Below are 26,586 nucleotides of genomic sequence, written 5' to 3'. Positions count from 1 at the left end.
CATCCGATAGGGCATCAAGTGAAACCACGTTACATAAAATTTTAAGCCCATATCTCGACCGGGAGGGTAGTTAAGGGGTAAAATGAAAATATCAGTTTTTGGCCCATTTTCCCTAATAAGTCGTACGAAAAAATTCTGAAAAAAATCTAACAGATGTCTAACACCCAGATCCATGTGCTGTAATTTATTCAGATTTTTACGTAGAACGTCCCGGCTGTAAAAAATCGGAAACCTCGGAAGAAAAATCGGAAATAACGCAGATTTCATTGATAACGAAAATAAGTGTATTAAAATTAATGAAATTGAAAATTACCCACACATATTAATGAAAGGAGAAACAAATCTCGAACGTATTGTACAATTCGCTCCGAATCGCGAGCTTGTTGACGACAACGAGCGCGCGAGCGTAAACGAGGGTTAAACCGCGCGTGCAGTGGTCAACGAGGATTGAAGGGAAAAAAAAAGAATCTACGTGACAATGCGACGAGCACGAGGCGCCTGCGCGGTCTAAGATAATATACTTCTGCATACAGATGGGCTTATTAAGCGGAAATCCGCAGATGGAGGAACGCGTAAAGCACTGTCCACGTTCGTTGTCTGATTAAGCATGCAACGCCGAGCCTGCGGCCGACCCGATATACGACACGAAACACGTAAAGTCCGCGAAACGCCACTTTGATTTCACCTGCACGTGGTACGCTTAGGATCGCTTAGCATTGCGTGCCCGGTCAAGCAACACCGTAAAAGCGTTTAATTGGATCCGAGTTCTGCGTTTGATTAATGCCGGTGAAAACGTTCAAAACTCAAAAAGATAACGCTTACTCGATATATGTCCAAAACACGGGTCTAGCCACGGACAAATATCGTCCAGGAAAGCTTCTTGGCCCCTCTCGAGGAATCCCTCTTGGCAATGGGAATAATTCCGCGACGTTTATCTAGTAGGCATTCGGGACATATATCGAGTAAACACTGTATTTGGAATTTTCGTGCTTCCGCCGATTTTAATGAGACTTAGAGATTAGAGATTACCTTGGACCTGCAATTATTCACAGAACTGTACACATAATTTTATAAATTTTTTTTTTTAATTAGTTCTGATGAACTAACTGGTGATTTTTGCAGTTTCGTTTGACCCCTGCTGCGAGCATGTTCGCCGTGGACGATTTTCTCGTGGAAGTCGAAGAACCGAAACCAAACCGGAAAACCAAAAGAGAAGAGAAGGGAAGACGCCTAACTTGCTCGGCGGTCCAGTCATTCAACATCGCTGACGGCTGTTAGGCAAGCTGCTGTTCAACGGAACTATTTTCACCGTGCTTCCGCGGAGAACTTCAAAACAGCGAGCTGTAAAAATAGTGGAGCACAAGGGGAAACAGTTGGTTCCCGTCGGTTAAAATGTTTTTCTTGTTTCCCGGATAATGCGCGTTAAACGAGAACCTTGAGGAAGGCTTGATCGCGTTGTTGATCATATTTCCCCGGGATCATATTGCGCAGTTAACGCGCAACAATTTCGCATCATTGTTAACAAGTGATATGTCATTGTGACATCGTTCGATGCAACTTTGTATGTGCTGCACGATTCGGCGTGGAAAATTACAGATACTGAGCGGAGCGTGAGCTTAGAATTTATGCAAATTTTACTAGGAACAATTATCAGGCTTAAATCATTTTTATATTTTGTGCATTTGTTGCAAGAATGAATGAAAGTATCTATATTAATGTATATGTAATACATCTTGCAACGAATGCCAATAATTTTGTATTTCGGCTCCTACCCGATACATGTCCCTCGAAGGCCCGTGATGTGGACATGTATCGAGTAAACACTGTACTAACGACACATTATCATCTATGTTACAAATAATATGTCATATTGGAATTAAGAATTTTGGGTTCAGAGGAATGAATCCATTTTTTGAACAGATTTGCTATTCTATGATGAATATTTGTTAGTGTAATTCTTGAAGAACTGATTCGTATTCATCGTGCGAGAAATAAGTCGAGGGATCCGTACAAAAGGTTTTCTAAAACGTGATCGCACAATCGTAAACGAATTCATGGCGCACCAAAATAATATTGAAAAAAGTTTATTCGGGGCGATTCTCGTAAGATGACGTATGCGATTACTGTCAAAGTTTGGGGACGTATGGAGAAATTATTCATACGAAAAATATTCGCATTGCCGGAGACCGTCATATGGTGGAAACGACTGTTCCATAGCTGGAGGTTTAAAGAGGTTCCAAAACCCACACAGTTCGACACACGTTTCTTGACAATGCGAATGAACAATGTTCAACAATTTTATGTATATTATTTAAAAGATTTATATTAGAATTCTTTCAATTCTCGTGTGCACACACCTAACCCAACCTTGGCGGTGCTTAAGTGCACTTTTCCATGCATTTTCGTTCACGTTGTCCCAATAGACTCTGTGTCTACCCTGACATGTTGATAAACAGTGCAATATTGCATGACAACAATATCATAAAGGGAAGCTCCGAGAGAGTAACAAACTGCTTATGATAACAAGCACGAGACATTGGATGTACATTAATATTTTACAGTATAAAATTAATTTTAAATAAATCAGATATTTCAAATATTAATCTCAGTGTTTTCAGTATCCTCCGAATGAAATATTTCCAGAAATTCCTATACGATCTAAAATAAAATATACTTTTTAATAATTGAGATAATATTGCACTAAGCTTGTCAGGGTTCCACCCTAAAAAGCAGTTATAATAACCGAAGCGACGAGCAATACGGCTGGCTATGATTGTTGAATCGCAATCAGTTGGGCGCAAACATCTGATTCACTTCATGGAATTAGGCAAACGTTGAAGGTATAAGCTCTAAGCCGTAAGGGAATCATCAACTATGTTCATAATCGAGAAATTCTGTCTTCATATAAGTCGGCAGCAAACGATACAACACACTGCAGCCATGATCCTCTGAATTTCAGATAGCGGATTCTGCGCCTCTTGTCTCTCGTCCATCGTCCCCTGTAATTTATCCGACAGCAAACAACGCTATAGCGCATCCATACTGTCTCGTTATTAGATTCCGGATATTATGCATTTCATTATTGTACTGCGGATCTCATGCATATATGGCATGTGCTGCCGTTCGAACCTAAAGAAAATGTGAAACAGAGATTTAATTCTTGATTTCAGAACCAACACGGAATTGAAATCTTGGAAGTAATGGAAATTTGCTGCTCAAGGTCGTTTCAAGGTCAACATATATTTACATGTTTGCAATACATTTTTGATCAGTGACTAGAATACGACGATGAAATTATGTCCATACTAATAAAAAAAAATGTTTTCCACATTAAAAGTTGGAAAAGATGACCTTGAAGGAAGAAATAACCGTCATAAACAAAACTTTTGGATTTGCCAAGCCAGCGAAGATATTAAAATGGACAAACGGAACACCCTGTATATTGTGCCTAATTGTAAAAAATATTCGATACCCCATTCAACGAATTCACTTCAAGAGTAAAAGAGCAAAATTTTAATGCGTCGTTTCTCAATTACAATTTTCTGTAAAGGGTACTAAACGTGAGAAATATTTTGGAAATTCCCGTTCGAACTGTAAAAGAATTATTATCTGTCGGGAGTGCTGCAAAATATCAGACACATTTCTAATCACGTCGCATCTCCGCCAGTTCGATCGGCGAGGTTAGAATATTCCATGAATTTCAAATGACCATGCAAATAAAAATAAATTGGATCTAAATCAGATACACCGTCAATCCGCTCCGACGTACGTGCATCTACCTCCCATCAAACTTGCAATTAAAATATTTCGTTCGGGGAACGGACATTTGATGCATACATTACACGAAACGCTTAATTTATCTCAGTGCATACTACAGGGTGGTCCAAAATCAGATAACAAAAAATCTTAAAAAGTTCGTTTCCGGCGGCAGGTCCCGCTTGGGGTTCCCATTGGCCGAGCTGGGATCCGTCTAATACCGCGCTTTGATTGGCCCGTGGTTTTATGTTAATAACCCCTTAACAAAGCCGCGGAGAAGATTTCCGCAAAGGAAAAAGTTCTTTCAAATTACCTCGGGAATCAGAGTTAGGTTAGGGTCAGCGTCCTCGGATAGAGTAGGTTCGCGCGCCGAGGACAGATGTCGCCAGGGGCCTCGCGACGGACGTGGAGGAGTTTATAGGTATAATTTCTCTATATATGTCGCCAAGGCCTGGATGATAAACGTCGCGGTATTATCCTCACTACCGCGGGGAGGGGGATGTGAGGGACCCCGAAGCTCGAGAAACTGCTGTTGACATATATCGAGAATTCACTATACGGAGACAAATATCGAGAATATATGGCATATATCGAGAATTGCAGACAAAAAGAAAGGGACACCCTGTCTGTCGATTCGAGGACACCCCGTAGGGTTCGGAGAACGATCGACGATCGCCCAGCAGTCGAAAAGCCAGTTGGACGTAACTCGTTTGGCAGACCGTCTCGGCCCCATAACCGTCAAAATTTCGAAATTTCAAAATCGTGAATGGGTGTGTCGGCGGCGAAAGCGATCTGCGACTGCAATGGCACCAGCGGCGGCCAGCCCCAGAAGCCGGAAGGCAGCCATTTCTGCGGGAAGAGCGTTCTGTCCACGTGCAAGCCGGCCCTGAAAGCGGTGGTGAAGTCGAGATGCGGCTACCGACCCATGTTCATCTGCATCTTCGTCATACTGATCGTGATGGCGGCCCTATACTGCTGGACCTGTCCCCGGGTGACCGCGTTTCGATTATGCCTGCGGAACCAATTTCGCCCCGTGCAACCCCCCGACACCGAGCCCGCGCCGGTCCAAGTGGACCCTACTCCACCGGAAGAGGTTCAAGAAGACGTTCAAGAAGAGGTTGAAGAAGCCGAGGAGTAAACCGAAACACCTTGAGATTCTTCAATTGGCTCCAGACGAGAATCTTCCTTTACGACCTCCGCGACCTTTCCAACCCCCATCGACAGCTGTACGCCCCATCCGAACGGTCCTCGAACGGTAGATCTTCTGCAAAATTCATGGTCACCTCAAACTGACGTTCGCGCTAATGGATCAGTTTTCTTGCAGAACCGTCGCGCGTCGGCGCGATGAAAATGGCACAAATTGATAGACCGGCTTCGACAGAAAATTACTCGAAGATCGAGGCGATGTCGACAAGATCCAATTGATCGAGCGCCGAGTATTATTAGAACGGGGCAAACGGGCGTAGCTTGGGACAAAAGAGGACTGTTTCATTTACAGATACGGGGAACTGTATGCGTGACTGTGCTCGAAGATGAACAACAACGACCTCGAACGACCTACTCTGATGCAATTCAGAAATACAAATGTGGCGATTTTTGGTAACCAACCCTCGCAGAATAAAAGTGACCAATTTACGCCATTTTATAAAAACATCAAAAATGTGTCCATTCAAAATTGTTGCCATTTTTTAACACTGTGTACCCGAAGAAATAAATTTTGTTGAATAATTCCTCGTGGACGCACCTGAACAATCTCGATACGGTCTTTCCTCGATATATGTCGCAAATCTCTAGCCGATAAGAGTCCGTCAATCTACCGGAGACAAATATCTCAATTTTGAATTTTAATAGATAGTTTAGTCATTTATGAGTGAAGATGTTTGCATTCCAATGGACAGGTGTTCTGCACAAATGGAGGTTTCATTTAACTACTGTAGAACGTTAGCTGGCAGGTATTTAACAGAGCCCATCAATTAAACTAGACCCCTGTATGTTGATTTGCTCTGGTCCACAGGAAGCGGATCTCGGCTTACGGAGTAAGTAGCCTAAGCGGAGTGTGTCCGAAGACTCTTGACGCGTGAACGCAGAAAGCGGAAGGTTTGATCCCGGATAACGAATGCGGTAACGCTAGAACGCGGGAGCGTAACGTATGTACATAAATCCGTGTCCGAAACAGTGAGGTCGAACTGCATTTTTCATCCGCGGCATTATTCGAAGCAAAATAATGTTACCTTTCACGGTGCAGCGCCGATAGCGCGCTCGCTTTCGTAATGGCCGCGGCTCGATGGCCCGGAACACCATGGTCCAGGGAAGCTGTTACGGCATAGCTCGCGATAGGGATGCGTTGGCCGAGTCCCTTATCTTCCGTGGGAAAATGCTCGTTGATAACTTAATATGCGCTGAAATGAATGAGTTCGACTGATAACGGCAACGCTGAGAAACTATCATTTTAAATGGTTTTTCCATATGGCATACACAAAATAAATTAACGCAAACCAGAGCGACCTGGCAAGTGAACAAACATAATTTAAACGAAAAAATAATATTCATGACGCCTCCTTCATGTTGAAACTTATGGCTGCAATTTTATTGTAAATTCACAGACGTCTCGCTAAAGAGATTTAACTGTAAACTTTATGCTACAGTATAATGTATGGTATAGTACATTGTATAGTATATTACAGAATATTAGAATACAGTATAGTATATTGTACAGTATATTGTAGAATGTACTATATTGTATAGTATATTACAGAATATTAGAATACAGTATAGTATATTATATAGTATATTGTAGAGTGTACTATATTGTATAGTATATTACAGAACATTAGAATACAGTATAGTATATTGTATAGTATATTGTATAGTATATTATAGAGTGTACTGTATTGGATAGTATAGTACATTGCATAGTATTTTCGTATAGTATTTCTTTTTCGCAGTTAAACTATAAACGATTTCGTGCCCATTAACTGTGCGATGATTGGTCGTGTTCATCGTTGTGACATGTTTGAGGATGAACGGATACTCGTGTTTTCTCTCGGCGTTTCCACGTTAATGGTTGTATAGTTTGGAGAAGGAGTTCATCACGAAATCGAACGAAAGCAATCGGGCGAGGTCGCTATAATTACAAATGACGCCACTGATTGGAGCTTCGTCGACCCGACTTTCGAGCACCATCGACGCTCATGGTTTTACTGTTTTACAAGCGCTACGACGCACGGAAATCATGCGAGGACAAATCGTTAATTCGGTACGCGGCCTCGAGTTGATCGCAATTTAAAGATGGCCGACCAGATCGTTTCCTAAACGGTGAAAATAAACTCCATCTCGTGATCATGAATTTATTAATAACTTTCCCATCTAATTTCATTGATATCGCAAAAATTCGTGCCCGATTTCAAAATAAAATTGTCGCTTAAAAGTTTCTATGTGACTCTAATTTGCCCCCCACCCCAGGCAAATATCTGGCCACGTCCATGGACGGAGGGTTAGAATTGATCGAACAGCGTTCACAAACAACGCACGTTGCTACCGCTCTTCAAGTATCAGTGTGAAACGCGTGAGGTCGAGGGATCGGCGACAGTTAAAGTGTAGGTGAAACGTTCGAGGACGTTCGATCGTTCAATCGAAGATGTTCAGTCGTTCGGCTTCTTGGATGATCCGCGCGAGTTCGTCGTCGCTGATGTGCTCCTGGAAGGACAGGATAAGACAGGCGAAGAGAAGCTTGTCGAGGATGTCCTCCCTCAGTCCTTCACCGGATATGTCCGGGTACTCGGACCTGACGGCGTCCACGTAAACCGTCAGCATCTCCTCAAGTTCGGCCGGCCCGTTCTCGTACTTCATGTTGTACAGCAGAATAGGCCCGAGATCGACGGCCGGCGAACAGTACCTCATTGTTTGCCAGTCGATTACCTTCACGTCGATCGGTTTCTCGTTCTCGTACTTGAACAGCACGTTGTCGTGTGAAAAATGACCGTGGCATATCGTGGCAAGCTCGTTCACCTCCGACGCGATGCTCTTCACCGTCTCCATCGGGCTCTTGATCAACTTCGACTTCACCTTCTCGGCCAGCGTCGGGTCCGCCATCCCCTCCACGATGTCAATCAATCTGCAATCGTGTTCAGAATTTGTTACCTCAGCTCGCACACGTTGTCTCCTCAAAACTTATCCCGTAAATAATTTTTTATCTATTTTTACGAAATGAACTGGGCAACTTCTTCCCCTTCCTCACGACCCCCACCACCGGTGTGCAGGTTCCCCCACCACTAGCCACTTCATATTACCCTGCTTCTACCTTCCTTGAAGACCCCCACCCTTCTCCCACAGCAGCGTCGCCAGATCAAGACTCGTTCCCCCACTCTAACTTCCCCTTCTCCGCGCTATTCCCCCACCCTTCCGCCGCGCCCCTGTCACGTGACTAACCCGGTACTGGCAGAGAGAGGGTAACCTTTTCCCCTCACTTCGTGCTCCCTCCCCTCATTAACTTTTTTATTGGAATAATTGTCCAATAAAGAAAACATTTTTTTGACAGATTACAATCAGAAATTATTGATAAACCTTGGATGTTTATTTGTTGCTTTTCGTATCACACGAGTTATTAGACTTGTATCGGAGTTAGTCTCAAATGACTCCGTGACTAATTATGAACTAATACGTGCACGCCATAGTAGTCCGATTCTGACAGTAAGCTCGATCAAAGTTGTCAATTAACGGGGCATTTTGACGGATGACTATAGTCTACCTGCAGGATACAGGGAGCGCCGGACGTTGGGTAATTATAGTCACTTTTGGAATCGAAAAGGTATTACCCTTTCACAAAGGGTGTCACCGAAGTGACCCCCTCCACTTTTCACGAGGGTTGCGTGTAATATAAAACTCGCAAAAATAGTCAACGCGTGTGTGTTTTTTTTCGGGTCTGTCATTTGCGTTCAAAGGGGTTGAAACAACCCTGAAATGTAGGGTTGCGAAGTGTTACAAAGCTTCATCTCGGAAGCCGTTGATTATAAACAAAAATCTATACGCGCGTGTCTTTTAATCTTGGATCTCGTTTAAAAAACAAAAAAAAAATAACAAACTTAAAAATCCACTCAATTTTTCCAATCTCGGATCTTGCATAAAGAAATTGACTCTGTCCTGGTTGTTTGAAGGTCCGAAAGCGTACCGTAATACAACATGAGCATTGTTAACGAGCACTCGACGATAACGAATCTGTTAATCGTCTTCGCAAGTTTGTTTGATAAACGTTGTTAGGCAGAGCTTATCGTTATTCGGCTCGTTATTAATGACGAATATTTCTGCATGCAAAAGGGCAAGACACGCGGCAAAACGTTCGAGTAACTCCTGTCTGAAGGTCCAGCTTTGATGAATCACTGTAACTAGATTCCGGTACCTGTCGCTAACTACTCCTCCCGTTCCTTTGATCAACTGTTATGGTAGTCGAAGTTCCCGCCTTCGTAATACCTAACTAACAGTCTCGGAAAAAAGAGATCTTCTACCTCGGAACCAGTAGAAGCACAGATCATTGTCCAGTGCCGGGTTAAGACCTTTACAGTCCCCGAGCACTTCGTCTACCGGAAGCCTATTAATAGGCTTTACAATAATTATGCTATACAAGCTTAAAAATACCCATAAATGCGCAAAATCTCAATGCACGTGCTGCGAAACGCTTTTCCAAAAAAATTCCTAAATATTCCGTAAGAGATGGTATTCTAAACCGGAATACCCCCTCCCTCGGCACGTTAAATTACTTTCGGTATAATATTTAACAATTTTGCAGCATAAAAATTGAAAAACAGCACGTAATATAGAACAGCATGTAATATAGAACAGCACGTAATATAGAACAGCACTTAATATAGAGCATCGCAACATCTGGTTTCTTTTTGACATTTACGTCTAACAGATTAATTACTTTTAGAGTTTGTCGCCTCTTTATCGAGATGCTGCGATGCTCTATATTAAGTGCTGTTCTATATTAAGTGCTGTTCTATATTGCGTGCTGCTCTATATTGCGTGCTGTTCTATATTGCGTGCTGTTCTATATTGCGTGCTGTTCTATATTGCGTGCTGGTGTATATTACGTGCTGTTCTATATTACACGTGGATTCACGCGGAGCGGGAGCAGATTTTCTGACAAAACTCGCAATAAATTGATCTCGGTCAATCTGTTGATATCCGAAACCCAATCAATTTTGGATTCTGCCCGCCGCAATTGTGCGCCGATTATTCCGCTCGCGCGGCCCTCTCGCTATACCATCGGTATCGACATCAATAACGCCGAAATTACTGTATCGTAATGGGAAACGGCACCGCTAGACGTCATCGTATGACGAAATAATTGTAACGCCGTCATTGCCGTCGCTTTACCGGCTGTCCAAGTTCGTTTCGTCTTGTAACGGCAGTCTGCGACGTAAATGGAACCTTCTGATACAGCCGGACACTAGTTAATTGCTAACCGGAATCATTAACCAGCAGCTAATGATATTTAGCGCGAGGCGTGGAGGTGCCATGTTATTTACCCCTCCCATGACCGGACTGCAAAATGGAAATTTTCTTCATCGATTGCAACAAATTGTATTCCTTCATTATAAATAAATCATTCTAATTACGAATTAATAAATTTTCAGTACAACAGAATGTCTGTTGGTGACATATGAACCAAACAGTAAAAATTCCGGTAAATATTATGTTCAGCGAACGCAGCCGATCACCTTGACCTTCAGAGATGTTGACAAGATCAAAGTCATTGCAGCTGGGTTCGCTAACCATGTTTACCAACATTACTTCCACATTCATAACATGTACTATAGAATATAGTTCGTTCAAGTGAAAATTTTAACAAAAGTAACTGCAAATTTATTATCTGCTATTTCTTAACAGAAACGTGTGCAGGCCCTTATCTCCTGGTTTCACCGATTAATCCCTAAAAACGTGAATCTGCATAAAGTTTGCTAATGACTCTAAGGGAGTGCTCAATTTCGTTAAAGTTATTTCACTCGAGCAGAGGGTTTTACAAGGGCGGCTCGTTTGCCGAAACTAATTATCGAAATACGCCCTGCGCCCTTAGCCAGCCCCGTTTATCGGAAAACTATCGCGGGGGAAACTTGCGGAATAGATTATTTCTACGAATGGACTTCGGTGAATGAGTATGATAATGTATTTCCGTGCATCCTCGGCAGCTAGAAAATTTATCGATGAAGATAAACTCGGGCCGGAGGAAGCGTAAACTTCTCGCTTCAAGTCCACGATATTCTTCAAAGGTCAACCAGCTATCTGGGCCCTTGCAAGACACGTATCCGATGCTTCGAACAAACTTCTCCGAAATAACAGCGTCTGGTAAACGTCGTCCAAAAATTTTCACATGTTAATATTATTAATACATCATTTCCCGCCCCGTAATTTAATCCGTCACCGTGACAACGAACCGCGCGTTACGTCACTGGGGATAAAATAAAAATCCAGAACGTCCGCGGTGAATTTTTGTCGTTCGCATTATTTATCAATGTTGCCCAGTTCATATTCGTCCAGCTAATACCTCCGCGCAAATACTTTTCCGTGCATTTACTACAATTTACGGTTTTTTGTGCAGGCAGCTTTTAACATTTTAAAAACATTGAGCGAGCTCGCTTGACCGAGCATATCAAAATGTAAATGAACTCAGGTTCTTCCTGGGATCGATGGAAACTCACGATAGTAAAAAGGCGAACGAAAAAGGGTAAACAACGACATTTTAACAGATATATTCATAAAAGAATTATTATAACAGAAAAAAGCATTGAGAGTGGGCCAGAAATTTTCAGAGAGTCTTCAGGTACACTGTTACCGTACAAAATTTAAAAAATTCGTCAATTTAAAAAAATTTTTGATTAATCAGCCCTCAAGGTCTCCCCCCACCACCCCGTTTCCAAAAGCGAAAAATTACCTGGTGGATCGTTTCTCGAAATGCCTGATGGACTCCTCGGTGAGGGTGACCTCGAGGAGCTTCGCCTCGAACTCCCTGAAGATGTCGGGCTCGGTGGCCTTCAGCCTGAGCCCTCTGCCATGAAACTTTCCCAGCAGCTGCACGCACAGCCTCAGCTGCTCCTCGTCAAGTTCTCCGTCCGCCTGCGAGTAGCCGACCGCTTCAAGGTCCTCGAACACGAACACCGGTCTGTCGTACCTGCCCAAATCGGCCAGGTAACACTTCGGCACGAAATCGGCGCCATACTTGGCGGTCATCTTCGAGTAGAACATCTCCTCGTTCTGGTAGGCGTCGAAGCTGGCCGTGTGGGAGCGATCCTCGTCCTCCGGGAACAGTTTCACCAGCAGGGGGAAGCTGGTCGGCTCGCCGGAGAACCTGATGACGGCGTCCACGCGGTAGATCTCGCTGCTGCGACTCAGCTCGACCAGCCTAACCGTCGCCGAGTCGAACTCGACGAACTCGCGGGACCGCGGCTCGCAGAACCGGCGGTCACGCGTCATTTCCGGGATCAGCTCGTTCTCGATGAAATCGATGCTGTGCTCGCGTGCCTCCTGGGACTTCATGGCGGCGCTTCAGCCACGACAGGTCGAGCAACGGCGCACCAAATACGGGCAACTCCGATCGACCGTTACTCGAGTCTTCAAGGTGGACGCCTGGGTGCCAACAGTCGAAGCGGTTCCCTGCGATTTTTATACCACAAAATTAAAATAAAGCCCTGCTCTGGAACTTCAGGGTAAACGAATCGTAGGACACCGATCGACCACCGTTACTCGAGTCTTCAAGGTAGACGTCTGGGTGCCAACAGTCGAAGCGGTTCCCTGCGATTTTTATACCACAAAATTAAAGTGAAGCCCTGCTCTGGAACTTCAGGGTAAACGAATCGTAGGACACCGATCGACCACCGTTACTCGAGTCTTCAAGGTGGACGCCTGGGTGCCAACAGTCGAAGCGGTTCCCTGCGATTTTTATACCACAAAATTAAAATAAAGCCCTGCTCTGGAACTTCAGGGTAAACGAATCGTAGGACGCCGATCGACCACCGTTACTCGAGTCTTCAAGGTGGACGTCTGGGTGCCAACAGTCGAAGCGGTTCCCTGCGATTTTTATACCACAAAATTAAAGTGAAGCCCTGCTCTGGAACTTTAGGGTAAACGAATCGTAGGACACCGATCGACCACCGTTACTCGAGTCTTCTAGGTAGACGTCTGGGTGCCAACAGTCGAAGCGGTTCCCTGCGATTTTTATACCACAAAATTAAAGTGGAGCCCTGCTCTGGAACTTCAGGGTAAACGAATCGTAGGACACCGATCGACCACCGTTACTCGAGTCTTCAAGGTGGACGCCTGGGTGCCAACAGTCGAAGCGGTTCCCTGCGATTTTTATACCACAAAATTAAAATAAAGCCCTGCTCTGGAACTTCAGGGTAAACGAATCGTAGGACACCGATCGACCACCGTTACTCGAGTCTTTAAGGTAGACGTCTGGGTGCCAACAGTCGAAGCGGTTCCCTGCGATTTTTATACCACAAAATTAAAGTGAAGCTCTGCTCTGGAACTTCAGGGTAAACGAACCGTAGGATTGACCACCACTCTTCAAGGTGGACAACCGTCTACACAGCGGTCCGCTCCGATTCTTAGGATATTTTAAATATACCGTAATCGCTCGAACTCCTCGTGTTCTGGAACTTCGGCTTCCGGAACCACTTCTGGCCGGGCAGGAACTTGAAGAGCTGGATGAACTTTTTGAGGAGATCGCACGGAGGTCTGGATCGTCGGCAGGAAATGTACCGTGTGCGGGAGAACTCAGCGATGGAACTCTGCTCGATCGATTTAGGCGAATGACAGAGTAATCCGCTGGCCGGATTTGGACACGTGTCGTGGCACTGGTGATAACGCGACACTTATCGCACTGACTTCGGCGCGGCGGTGCATGCGTCGCGAGCAGACAGCCGCAAGTAACGAGCCCGAAGTATTGTAGGGAATCATCTCGCGTGCCGGCTCCCCTCGATAACAATCCTCTTATCTCGTAATGACGTCACAGACATGTTTATACTGGTGTACGGCGACCCTGACAGCCGGAGACGGTCGTCGACACCGAGCGCGGGCGGGGTTTGATCGGTCTCGAGACCGAGGGGCTGCGGACGGGGAAGGGGAGGAGGTTCCTTTTCATTCGGCGATTAGGGGAATACGTGTGGGCCGGGCTGCCTCGCGTTATTGTGCCCCCCCAATGAAATATTCAGCTCTAATTCGGGCAATTAAATATTTCCGAGGGATAACGCGCCGGCCGGTCGCGATTTCTGATAATCTCGTAAATAATTATTAGACGACTTTGTGCAAAACAGAAATTGTTCGCGACAGCTGCGAGACGCAAATAGGAATTTATTTATGCCTTTGACGGTCTCATTAAGTCGCAAATAACGACTGGACAGCGGATCCTTCTGGGAAATAAAAATTGCGTTAATTGCAGGACCGAATTTATTTTTGGCTTTAACGGTTTTGTTAAATTGTAAAGAATGTTTTGGTGTTCTTGAAATCTGTTATTTTCTAGAGTTAGCCGATTCAGCAAATTAGCAATTTGCAGTACATTGCAAATCCTTTGGTACTCGTAGCCCGCGGGTTCAACTTTAACTCGGAAACAATTGAAGCGGCAGGTTAATGGGGATGATTAAAAACGGCTGTGCGCTCTTAGGAGAACCATAAAGATGCCGGTATCCGACGAAAAAGGGGCCCGAACGCGAATGCATCCGGCGTGTATAAAAGAAAAACAGCGTCGTTACAAAACTTAATTAAATACCGGGAGACGAGCGCCCTACGTGTCACGGCACGCTGTTTCGTTTAATTAATTAAGTAAATCACCGAGTCGAGATCGATGCCGCCGGCGAGCTGCGAGCAAAGATGGAAAATTAGATAATGATGGCGCAGCCAGGGACGCAGCAATTATAATAATAAGGAAATCTTCGAGGACGCGACTCGTCGAGTTTCATGGGGCATGGTACGGAGCAACTCAAAAAGGTCTTTGTCCTCGTCCCGGTGCTGTTCGCCGCGCGCCAGGCTGATTTTAATTCTGACGCTCCGGGATGAGTTAGGATAGACTCGGAACTCGTTTGCTGTTATTGCTGATTGCATAGGCCACGATACAAAATTTATTCCGGTCCCCTTCTCTTCATGACCTCTTCTAGAAAGACCAGAATCCTGGTAACCTCATATTTTTCAAGGCTCCATAAAATAATATAGAACTCCTGTAATTTGTATTATTTTTACCGTATAAAAATCACAGATTTGTTGGAAATGTCAATAAACCTTTATGCAAAATTCCAGCGGGAAATGTTCAATAATCTTCCTGGAAAAAATTCCTAAAAATTTCCCCCGCTCAAAAGAGAGGAATGTATTCTAAGTAAAAGTTTCATTTTATTTTTTAACTAGAAATGGTAATGGAAAATGGTGCTTAGGAATCACCCATTTCAGGGTTTTCGATACTTCGCAGGACAGCCTGTATCAAATAAAAATCAACCAATTTTTAACTAACGAAAATCGTAATTTTTCGGAACTGATTGGGAACAATTTCATTGGCAAGAGTTCGCGCGACTATTAATTGATCGCGTCGCGACAACTTCAGGCGGCGGGTCGCGGGGAATTTACCAACAGGTTCTACCCGGCCGGTGAACCCGATCCCCCTCGAAATTCGACGATCCCTCCAGGCTCCGGTAATTCAAAATTCCAAGTGACAGGAACCGCACGCAGCTTGCCGGCGAGACCCGTGCGACGACGAGGAATCGAACGCGGCACGGAAACGGCCGCGAACACCCCGAACAAAAGGACAGAGAAACCGGGCGAACCCTAACCTGTCTCATCGATGATTAATTTACCGTATAACGTGCCCCTAGTCGCGCCGATTATGCCGACACAGAGCATACCGGTGCAGACAAGTCAGAACAACATGCAGCCGTTCCACCAACCGCAAACAGTCACTCAACAAATGCAAACCAGCCCGGTCGCTTTCCTCGGCAATCCGCAAGGTATTCTCGCACAGTGTTATTATACATCAACAACATTTACACGCAGATTAAAAATATCGCGAAAGCGAACCTAAAGCCTAACCTTGTAAGCCTACACTAAGCTACATCAGAAAAGGTCCGCGTAGGGGTAAGGGACCCGGTTACCGTGGGGGCACCAATTACTGTGCCTATATTGATTACACGTACTCTTAAAGCGTAATAAATATTTAAAAAGAGATATTCAATTTTTCATTATGCTTTAAAAATGAGTAGAATTAATATAGGCACAATACTCGGGTCCCTTACTTTTAAATATCACACGTTATAAAACTCAAGGTCATCTTTGCATCTCAAAAACTATTGACCACATTGCATGCCCCATTTGATGTAAAGGTGCTTGCGTTTGGAACCTCGAACCATAGTCGCCAGAGGAGGGGAGGTAGCGCGAATTGAGGGGAAAGGTACTCCCCTCTCTCTGCACGCGTCACGTGACCGGGCCGCGGCGGAAGTGGGGGGATAGCGCGGTGGAGGGGGAAGTTAGAGTGGGGGGGACAAGTCTTGATCTATACTGAAACAGGACGCTCACAGAAGCCTGTTGCCTCTGTCAGCAACTGTTTATCTGCTTCTTCCAGATTCCTACAAGCCGTACTACCAGCTCCACCAATCGGACGTGATGTTCGCGAACCACCAGTACATGCCGAACCCGCCGCCGCTGAGGAACCCCTACCACCTGATCCCGCAGGCACAGGCGATCCCGAATCCACCTGTGGCGCAAACGCAAGCGAGCTGCGGACAGTTGCCACCGAGCATCGTCGAGCAGATTCGCAGCGCTGTGAGCAACACGGCCCCGATATTCATTTTGCCGGGCGGTTGTCATCAATCGGCCGGTCACCAGCAACAACAGCCCCCTCCGGTGTATCCGTCGAATCAAGGAGGCGTGTCGGCGCCGACCGGGCCGTCGACAGGCTTCAATTACCCACCGTCAATCTACTGTCCACCCTCGTTCGTCCCCTATCCCATCCCGTTGCCGCTTTACGAGCCGTTTGCCGGTCAAACTCGCGGCAAAGAGAGGTCGCAGGGCTGCGGGTGCTGCCATCACCGGCACGACTCCTCGGACACCAGGAACCACCTGATCAACTCCTTCTGGAGCCCCGGCGATTCGCAGGAGCATCATTGCACGCACACCATGGACGACACCGTCTGCTCGAAGCGGAATTGTCCAGCTTCCGTTAGCCTGCAAGCTCTGGCCTCGCAATTTTTGTCCCTGCCCGGTATCGTTTCCTGCGCGGCCACCAGGCTGATTCTCAGGAAGGTCCGCGGCTCGAATATCACCAACAGCACCGAGGAGATCATGGAGAAAGCGCAGAAGGCCATCGGCATGCTCGGCAAGGATCAGCTGCTCGCGGAGTCCAGGATTGCTCAGCAAGTGAACGCGTTGATCAATCTTCACGCGACCACTAATTTACCGGCCAGCATCATACCGCTGCTGATGCTCGTCCAGACGAAGGTGAACGTCCTGAAGGCGCAGATCGAGAACTTGGTGAACAGGAAGGTCATGGAGTGTCAGGGGTACGGGTTCGAGGTAACTTTTTACATTGCTGGTGGACGCTTTACGCTTTGGAACAGCGGTGGGCACGGTAGGGGCCCCTCAGCTGCCTGCTTCCCCCGCCAAAGTCTGTTTCCTGCGGCGAGCATCTTCGCTGCTCAGCGGTGCCTCGCGGATGTGGATAGACAGCATAAGCCGTGCACGGATTGGCTGTGGCGTGACGTAGGAGGGGAGGGACGGAGGCTCCGCTGCGCAGCGAAGGTGCGCGCTGCACGGAGGGGACGTTGGTGGGGGAAGCGTACCCGTCACTGCCTTAAAAATAGGTATAATTGGTACCTCCACAGTAATCGGGTCCCTTACCCTAATTCTTCCATAGCTCTTCGACGCATCTCTAAACTTGGTCGTGTTGTCCCCCACCCAATTTCCCCTTTCAATTTTCCATAATATTCTTTTAAAGGCGTCTCGTTTGCTCGTTCCGCTCTGTCCCGTTCCTCCGAGATCTGTGGAACTTCTTGTCGCGTTTCTCGTTCGCGTGTCTGGGCGCGCCGTGCGTACATCATCAAGCCAGAAACACAATTAAGATAACAAACTTTCTGTCGCCGGGCGCGCCGCGTCGCTAAAACCTCCATCGAGCAATTTCGAGGGTGAGAAAGGGGACCAGACGGGAAACCGGGGAGGTTATTATCAAAACACGTTGTTGCTGTAGACGTGGGGGGTGGTAGAGGGATGCGTCATTTACGTGCGTCTTCATTTACATTCCACTTGGGGCGGAACGCTCGCTCACCGACTCTTTGTACAGAGTTCACCCTTGTCTCGCGAACGAAAGGGTGAAAGAGCTGTTTTTCAGGGATCCGTGAACTCTACCCATCCTGTCAAGGTCACCCCTAAACGATCAGGTTCTGGACATTGTTGACAACCGCGCCAACGATGGCTGGACTCATCACTTAGGGGGTTGATATTGGCAACATAAGTGGAGGTATCAAGGTCACTTTAGGGCGGATCTCCAAAACAGCATTCTTACTTTCAATTTCGCACAAAGCTGTAATAAATTGTTAACAATCGCTCTAACGATGGCTGGACTCTTCTGGCCCCTTACGGGGTTGACCTTGACGATATGAGATCAAGGTCACTGTAGGACCGGATCTCCAAAACAGCATTTCAATTTCACGCAGAACTGTAATAAACTGTTAGCAATCGTTCCAGCTAGACGGCTAGACTCGTCAGATCACTTAGGGTGCGACCTTGGCAACGCGAGTAAAGAGTCAACGGAGATGTGCCCTCTGACCGTCATTTTCACCGAGCAGAGAAAGAAGATAATGATCTTGATCGCTGGCTACGCGTGTTCCAGGTGGAGACAAGCGGGCCGATCGACCCAGCGGTGCTGGCGTTGAAGTCGAACGCAGAGCTGCGACAGCTGTTGGGTGCCCTGCGGCAGAAGGAGTGCGACGAAAGCGTGAACGTGAACTTCGCCCCGTACCATTCCCAGCGGGTGATCGCCGAGTCCCGTTTGCACAACGTTCGGGCGAAGATTCGACAGGTGGAGGTCGAGTTCGACAACCGGAGGCAGGTCACGGTGCCAGGACCGACGCTCACCTCGCAGATCATACGACAGTTTTCAGAGTCCCGGTGCACCTTCGGCTACGCTCCGTCCAGGCTGTTCGACCCTTGCGTGGTCCCGGATTCCCCGGACCCCTTCTCGCCGTCGACTCGCAACCCTAGGAGGCTGTACATCAAACCCCATCAGCCGGAACCACCGTCGGCCAGCGGGTCCGGGAAGACCCCGACCAGCAAGGACACTGGAACCGGCGAGGGAACCGCGCAGTGCGACACGAAGGACCAATCGGTGGGTCGACGGTGCAGCAAGGACTCGTGCATCTGCGACGAGAGCTCCTCCGAGGACAGTCTGGACGAGGACAAAAAAAAACTCCGAGCGATGATTGATCGGAATGTCAGGATCGTCGGAAGGGTCACCATTCTGGAACCGCATGAGGAAGATCATTCGAACGTTGAGGACGGCAAGTGTCAGGCGCCCTGCGAAGTTCCTGGAACGGTGGAAGAGGGTGGCAGTAAGGAACCTGAAGAAGCTGCGGGATCGTCGAAGATAGATGAGCATTTGAAGGTTGAGGAGAGCGAGTCTAAATTAGATGAGGGGACCAAAGTAGAACATGCTGAAGAACAGGTTGTCCCGCAGAGTCCTGAAGACTCGAGCGAGTGCAAAGTAACAGAAGCTGAGGGGACCAAAGAGGAGCAAAGTGACAAGGAGGAACAGACTTCCTCAGACTCAACGGTAAAGGAGACCAAGGACGGTGCTAAAAACCTGAAGAAGAAAGGGTACGCGAATATACGCGTGATCAAAGCGATTAAAAAGTTAGGTAAAACGGTGGGAAGATCGGATAAAAGTAATTTAGGGGATGAGACGAAACCAGAAAACGGAAACGTGCAGATCGTCTCGATGATGACTAACATAGTGTACGACAGAAGTGCCGGCGATTTCGGGAGATATATGACAAACAATTGCACCGATAAAAAGTTTAGTATGGAGAATCCTGTGGACGAGGTGTTCAGGGTTGACGACCCAGAAAATGCGAAAAATGCAGAAAAAATCAGTTCCTCGAAGGTATGCAGTATGAACGAGGAGAGGGAGCATGAGAATGGAGTAAACTCGTGTTTGAGAGACCTAACTGAAAGGCAGTCGACGTTTACGGAAAGTCCTGAATCGCATAGTGAGTGGAGCATGTGCTCGTACATTATTGAAATTTAATTGGTTACTCTACAGCAGTTTCAATATAGTCGTTCATTTTTGAAAAATCTCTGAACGTTAATTTTTACCAATTTTGAAAAATTTGTTCACGATAAAAATTAATGGTAGATCAAATGCGAAGTAGGAGAAACATTTAAAGAATATCACAAAGAAGAATTGCAAAAACAAAGTAACTCGACCATTTCCGTCGAAACTCTTATCAATCGATAACGCGCGTAGGTTGATTAGGCACACTGAAGTGAAGGTGTACCAATCAATATGAAGTTTACTTTGTGCTAATCTTATCCAGTTACTTACCAATAATATTTCCAAAGAGACAGTGTTGTAAAAACGATCTTTCTATTAATGTTTCACCACCGATTGAAACGCGGAACCTATTTCTCACTGTAATCCCCAATTCCGGCATTTAAACGCTTAATTGTTTTAATGAGGTTTTATTTCTTCAGTTATTACATATAACAAACTAACAATAATGTGTACGAATTACAGACCGAGAAGTCACTGGAGATTTCAAGCATTTCCCGCCATTGAGGCGAGCGGAGTCCAAATCGGGGCTAACGAGGATCTCGCAGTCTGATCGAGATCGGCTGGATTCCTCGAAGATCGATCGCGACAGAAGCACTTCCGGTCACCAGGAGGCGTCGTCCCGCGTGGCTTCCGCGATTCGCTCGATGATCGCAGATCGTCTCGACTATGTCGGCTCGCTGGTAGATAACGTACCGAACTTACGGACTATCATCTCGAGCCTGTACTCGAAGCGATTATGGCGGGCCGACTGCGCCGTTACCTCGCGCCAGGGCAACATGGAACCCAATAAAACAGCGATTTCGCGAAAAGATGACTGGATTTTACTTCCGACGGATATAGATCGCGAAACCGAGACGCAGACTCGGGAACGTCACGTTCCCGCCGGCAACAAACTGTGCAGAGTTCGTAAAATAAGGCACACGATAATTAGCAACAGAGCAGACAAAAGTTACGTGCTGATAGGGGGATCGACTAGTGGCCAATTACGAGAATTGTCGGGGATTAGGCTAATAAAACCGTCGGGGATTCGCAGAAGCTTCGTGATCCGGAGCCGATTAAAAGATCAAAATGTTAAACAATTACATCCTCCCCCGGTCGTTTCCCTAAGGCGATTTAAAACCGACAAAATGTCCGCGTCACCGAAATCGAAAGGATCTGATCGTCGTTTGGAACCTAGCGAGAAATTTTGTTCCCTGTCCGACAAAAAAGGAGACAACACAGACAGGAAAGTCCCGTCGCCTGCGGAAAATTACGCCGCGAACTATAACCGCATTTCAGATGATCGCTCCGAGCTGATAACGAACGTGTACGACTATTCCGCAGAGCAAGAACAATTAGGCGTGCAGTCGAACGGACATCACGAATTTATTAGCATTTGGCAGTAAAGCGTAACATTGGAAGTTGAACAGGAAAAATATTCAGACAAGAACAGGCGAATTTATTATAATTGTCGCGCTTCCGTTTCGTGTGCGGAATCAAACTCAACCGCGTCGCAGACACGTTTCTTCAACGCAAGCTTTCCGAGTGCCTTTGCGCAGGGTGTTTCATAAAATGCGGAATTTCCCGCGAAAATGCTAATAATTATTGCGAAAGCTTTAATAGACTACGGATTTTATGCATTTATAACAAAAATGAGTAGGCGCAACATCAGAATAATTTGATACGACTAAATTGTCAAGAGAAGAAATCTATGTCGGTAAGGTAGAAAACGTTGTGTCAGTAAGGTAGGAAACGATACTAAAATGATAACAAATTTTTGTTCGAGTTGCCAAAAATCCTTTCGGGGAAAATGTTCTTAACGCAAAATCAGGCTGTGTGCAAAATTTGAGCTCAGTCCGATTTGACCGATTTTCGGAAGTTCGGCGACCATAAAAGTAATTGTAACCGGGAATGTCCGCGTTCTATGAAACACTCTGTACACTGTGAAATGCCATAGCGGATAAAAACCATCGCGGACGCATGAGTCACACGCTCGGCCCGTAGCTGGAAATAATTAGAACCGGTAAACGAATACAGTGTAACTTCACCTCGTTTATTAACCGTTAATTCGCTTCGTTAACTGTCGCCTGGGTCTGGTCGCCGGACCAGCCTATAGTAGTTGAGAATCTTTAGAATTGCAGCGGAGTAACAACACCGGGAGACCGCGGTCGAACTATACTTGAACATTCTCAGATACAGACCCGACTGTTTTATCTTTTTTTTTCTTTTATGGAGGCCAAAAACACGAAATACTCTTCGCAACACACCGTATACTCCATATGTCCCGGCGTTGAGTATACTTCTAGTAACATTCATTCTCGGTCCTCGATTGCGGATCCAGATGCACCCTTAGCTTATAGTTAACGCTCTCTCGTGTCCATGGTTACCATGTAGTCTGTTATTCAATATATATATATATCTATATATGTATTCAATATATATATTAAACTTCTTACAACCTAGAATAGATTTGTTTAATCCTGAATAGAAAATAAACGAATTCAACACACTGCTCACATGCAGAAGACTGTAACACGAATACAGCGTTCCAAGGTCGCTATTTTATTTTCCCCATAACGGCGCGCAGTATTTCCCCCATAACGTCGCGTTTCATAACGCAATCTTTCCAATGAGTAAAAGCCAATCTCACGAACCAGATCCACTGCTCCCGAGCGTCTCGCTGTCTTTGAAATCGCGCGACGCTACGGAGGGAATACTGTATTTCCATGTCCACATAGATCCTTGACAAAAGGAGCGGATCGACAGCCAATCAGCGCAACGACCAGATAGCTTTCATTGTTTTCGAACAGTTCGCCGTGTCTTCAGTTGGAGGACGTTACGGGGGGAAAATACTGTACTCGCACGCATGGTGGCTTACACAGGAGAAATAACGGTTGTCGCGCACCGCAACCGGGAACGACGAATCATGCTGCCTGATGGGGGACACAACAAAATGGGGGGGGCCAATGTCCAGAGGCGGAAACGTAAAAAATTACCAAGCAAGGACGCGGATATACTCACGGGGCGCCTAAAACAACTTCGTAACGTGGCAAAACACATTTCAGAGATATAATTGTTCGGGAACGTTAGGTGCTGATTAGAGCCATATACATTATGTTACATAGCGTCGAAGTTATAAATGGACCTGCACGTTTATAAATACGCTACACGCTTATGCGGCTACCTACTACTTTCAGACTATAGTCGGGTCAAGGCCAATCCGTCGCCCAGGGCCAATTGCGAAACCGTCTTCGACCAACCACAAGAGGATTCGCGAAATTATAAACTTTCTTTCCAGCACCATTTTGAATGGCGTGTCAAGAAGAACATCCTTTAGCAGACAATATTCGAGCGAGATTATGGACACACAATTGAAAAGAAAAATAGTATTGCATACCTTCACCAAATAAAAAATTATAACATAGAAAATAGTTTACAGAGGACGCTATTTATATTTTCTTTATATATCACAAGTTTCATGATTGCACTTTCCTTTTGTAAATATATCAGAAAATTTTCTTCATTTCTTATCCTTTCTTGATCATTCTAGTACGTTCATAGTCTCCTTAAATTCTTCTGACGAGGATGTGATAATTTCCTCGTTTTACTTATGGTCAAATAAAATTCTTTATACACGCAATAAATTACTGACTAATTTTAACACTTAGATAATAGACTGCAAAATCTTTTCAGATCTGTTTGTTCGAATACTCGGTGCTAAGGGTAGTACTCTATGAACTCAACGAGTAGATGTCTGACGAAGCCTGGTGCAGTCAGTCGGTCTTCCTAATTATCTCTAAGGTATAGATTAATCGTACCCTTTGATTGTGCTAAAAAGTTTTGTTTATTAACTAATTCTCTCCACCGCATATTTCATTATTCTTAAACGTATTACAATAGTGGAAGTCCATCATTCTGGGAAGCGTGGCCTTGAGTCGTCGATTGAAGTTGACCAGACTGTAAAAACTTGCTCTCTCTCTCTCTCTCTCTCTCTCTCTCTCTCTCTCTCTCTCTCTCTCTCTCTCTCTCTCTCTCTCTCTCTCTCACATGCACATATGCACACACACGTGACAGAGTAGCTTAGCAATTAATTGTCGTTACGAAGCATATTCAGTCGCGACGATTCTTCTTCCAGATGCTATTGCAAAACAATTAACAAATGCGAGGAACTGAGTACATTGCCATATTTTTTTCTTCCCCGTTTTCCATCTCTGTTTAAATTTCTAACGATAAATGTCTCCGAGTGTAAACGACTCTGACGAAAAGCATTACAGACGTCCCGTTCTCAAGAAACTTTTGTGCTTAAAAAGCGAGAAACTTTATACCGATATCATACCAATTTATAATAATCATCTTGATAATCCAGGATACTTTATCTTAGAGTATTCGTTTCACCGTAACTTTCTCTCTCTCTCTCTCTCTCCCGCACGTTCTCACCCTCTAGCTCGTCGAAATCCAACTACCCTCTATGAATAAATATTCTTAGTCCGTTAATAACTGTTGGAAAAGGTATTAAATAAGTCATGGGATCCTATATTACAGAAGAAAGAGATAGATTAACACGAAAGTCTACGATTCATTTAATTACTTCAAATATATATGTATATACATACGAGGCGTGATTCAACAAGACCTCTACAAATTGCCCGATGCTACATTTTGACCAAAATTCGCATAATGTTGTTCTTTCACAGATGTAAAAAGCTGGAATAACATTTATGTAAAAGTAAACTATCCAAATGGACATTGAAGACCTTCAAGATCAGCTTTGTGTCTTGAAACGATGAACCCGTAGACTGTAATAGTGTTTCTTGATCGAAAAGCTTTAATAACATTTGTCTAGAAGAAGTTACAAGGTATAGGGTAAGGGAACCAGTTACTGTGGGGGTACCAATTGCTGTGCTTAATTAATATAGGCACAGTGATTGGTACCGCCACAGTGATTGGGTCCCTTACCCTCATGCTGAAGCAGTTTCTTTGCATTTTAACAGAAAAGCCATCAAACTTTGTCTTATTTACTTTTTGATCGCGCCTCGTATATTTACAATTTAAGTATATACATATATGCCTGAAGGTCTGTGTTGCGTTACATTGCGTTAGATTGGTGCGATTGCGCGTGGACAATTCGACGTCGCGGCAATAAATCAATACCTTACGAACTAGAATAAAAAAAGAAAACGAAATCCCGAAGAATTATGGACAATCCACGACATGAAATTTCCTAACCAATATCAACTGTATTCGAAATATTAATTCTTTCCCCGACAAATCGGATATGTACAAAAGTATTTACAGATACATTTACACTACGATATACGTATATATCTATATATATATATATTTATATATCTCGCAGGTTAACTTAAATAATCCGTGTGCACATTGGCTGCAATAATTTAGTATATAGAAATTAATACTTCACTATGACGAATCTTTGATTAAAGAACTTAAACGACTAACTTGTAATCTACAGCTTGCTGCGACGCGTTCTCGAAACGCGTGGAAAAAAAAATCTCTCCCCGAACCACTCTGAAAAATCCTCTAATTCTTTTCTACTGTTTTTTTCCGTCCGGTTTTTACTGTTACGTAACAAAAAAAAAAAAAAGAAAGCTCTCCAACCTTACGAGTTTAAGTTCGAAAGATTATTGTATAAGTGGGGGTGGTGTTTATATAGCGACCGTTCCCTATTTACCGACATTAGGCTGCGGATTTTATGCGTTTACGAAGAAGAGTATGATGAAGATTATTAACCCTTAACTGGTATCCCGGGGTCTCCCATGACCCGAACGAAACTTCTGTACGCTAACTTCCGCTGCTGTATTGTACGATCATTGCAAATATCGAGTTTCTTTCACTTCTTTGGAACATTTGGATTATTTAGCCTTAAGTTATGCGCTTAAAGGTATGCGAGACAATTTATGCAGAAGTCTAAAGGGATTGTAAGCATGATACTTCGGAGTCCGAGGAAACACCGTACCGCTTAAGGGTTGAAGGAAGAAGGAGACCCGAGTGGCTCTTGATTCTTGCAACAGGTGCGAACTATTCCTCTTTTGCACAAAGATCCGCAGTCTAATCGTCGTCGTTTAAATTCAGTTCAATGTAAGGCGCTTCATACACCCGGAAAGATTTCATGAGTCGCGCGGACGACGAGAAAACCATCTCTCGGAAAACGTGACTACAAAAAAGAGCTTTAAGTAGTAGGTAAGTATTTCATATTTTAAAGAATCTTCGTACTCTCTCTCTTTCACTCTCTCTCTCTCTCTCTCTCTCACACACACACTCTCTCTCTCTCTCCCTCTCTCTCTCTCTCTCTCTCTCTCTCTGAACCCCCTCTTTCTCTAAGTACTACCTGAAGTACAAGTCAATAATTCCTTTATTCGATCGCTCTATCCCTTTCGTGAACCTCGACTTGGCCAAAGGCACGGTTGACGCAGGTGAATGTGTACGCAGAATATTTTCATACGAAAAAAAAAAAAAAAGAAAAACAAACAAACAAACAAGAAACTCAAACAGGCTCTATCCTTAGGAAATTAGAATAACAATAAATACAAGCGACG

The 26,586-nt window shown here is 45.0% G+C and overlaps 3 protein-coding genes across 3 annotated transcripts; 2 read left to right on the top strand and 1 right to left on the bottom strand.

Annotated features, from left to right (window-relative positions):
- Positions 1–4,522: 4,522 nt before the first annotated feature.
- Positions 4,523–5,442, top strand: LOC143360848 (uncharacterized). The gene has a single exon (XM_076799999.1). The coding sequence runs from the start codon at positions 4,523–4,525 to the stop codon at positions 4,892–4,894; it is 372 nt and encodes a 123-aa protein (XP_076656114.1). The 3' UTR covers positions 4,895–5,442.
- A 1,085-nt stretch (positions 5,443–6,527) lies between these two features.
- On the bottom strand, positions 6,528–13,667 carry LOC143361036 (uncharacterized). Its single transcript, XM_076800277.1, has 3 exons — positions 13,376–13,667; positions 11,684–12,402; positions 6,528–7,870 (listed from the first exon to the last, which is right to left on the bottom strand). Exons 2-3 carry the CDS (start codon positions 12,283–12,285, stop codon positions 7,384–7,386), a joined length of 1,089 nt encoding a protein of 362 aa, XP_076656392.1. The 5' UTR covers positions 12,286–12,402; positions 13,376–13,667; the 3' UTR covers positions 6,528–7,383.
- A 1,907-nt stretch (positions 13,668–15,574) lies between these two features.
- LOC143360847 (uncharacterized) lies at positions 15,575–26,541 on the top strand. The gene is made up of 5 exons (XM_076799998.1): positions 15,575–15,737; positions 16,349–17,298; positions 18,611–19,985; positions 20,513–21,539; positions 21,576–26,541. The coding sequence occupies exons 1-4, from the start codon at positions 15,575–15,577 to the stop codon at positions 21,433–21,435; spliced, it is 3,411 nt and encodes a 1,136-aa protein (XP_076656113.1). The 3' UTR covers positions 21,436–21,539; positions 21,576–26,541.
- The last annotated feature ends 45 nt before the right edge of the window (positions 26,542–26,586 follow it).

Source organism: Halictus rubicundus, chromosome 14 (genome assembly GCF_050948215.1).
Source record: "Halictus rubicundus isolate RS-2024b chromosome 14, iyHalRubi1_principal, whole genome shotgun sequence".
Taxonomy (NCBI): domain Eukaryota; kingdom Metazoa; phylum Arthropoda; class Insecta; order Hymenoptera; family Halictidae; genus Halictus; species Halictus rubicundus.
This window is presented reverse-complemented; position numbering and strand designations above follow the sequence as displayed.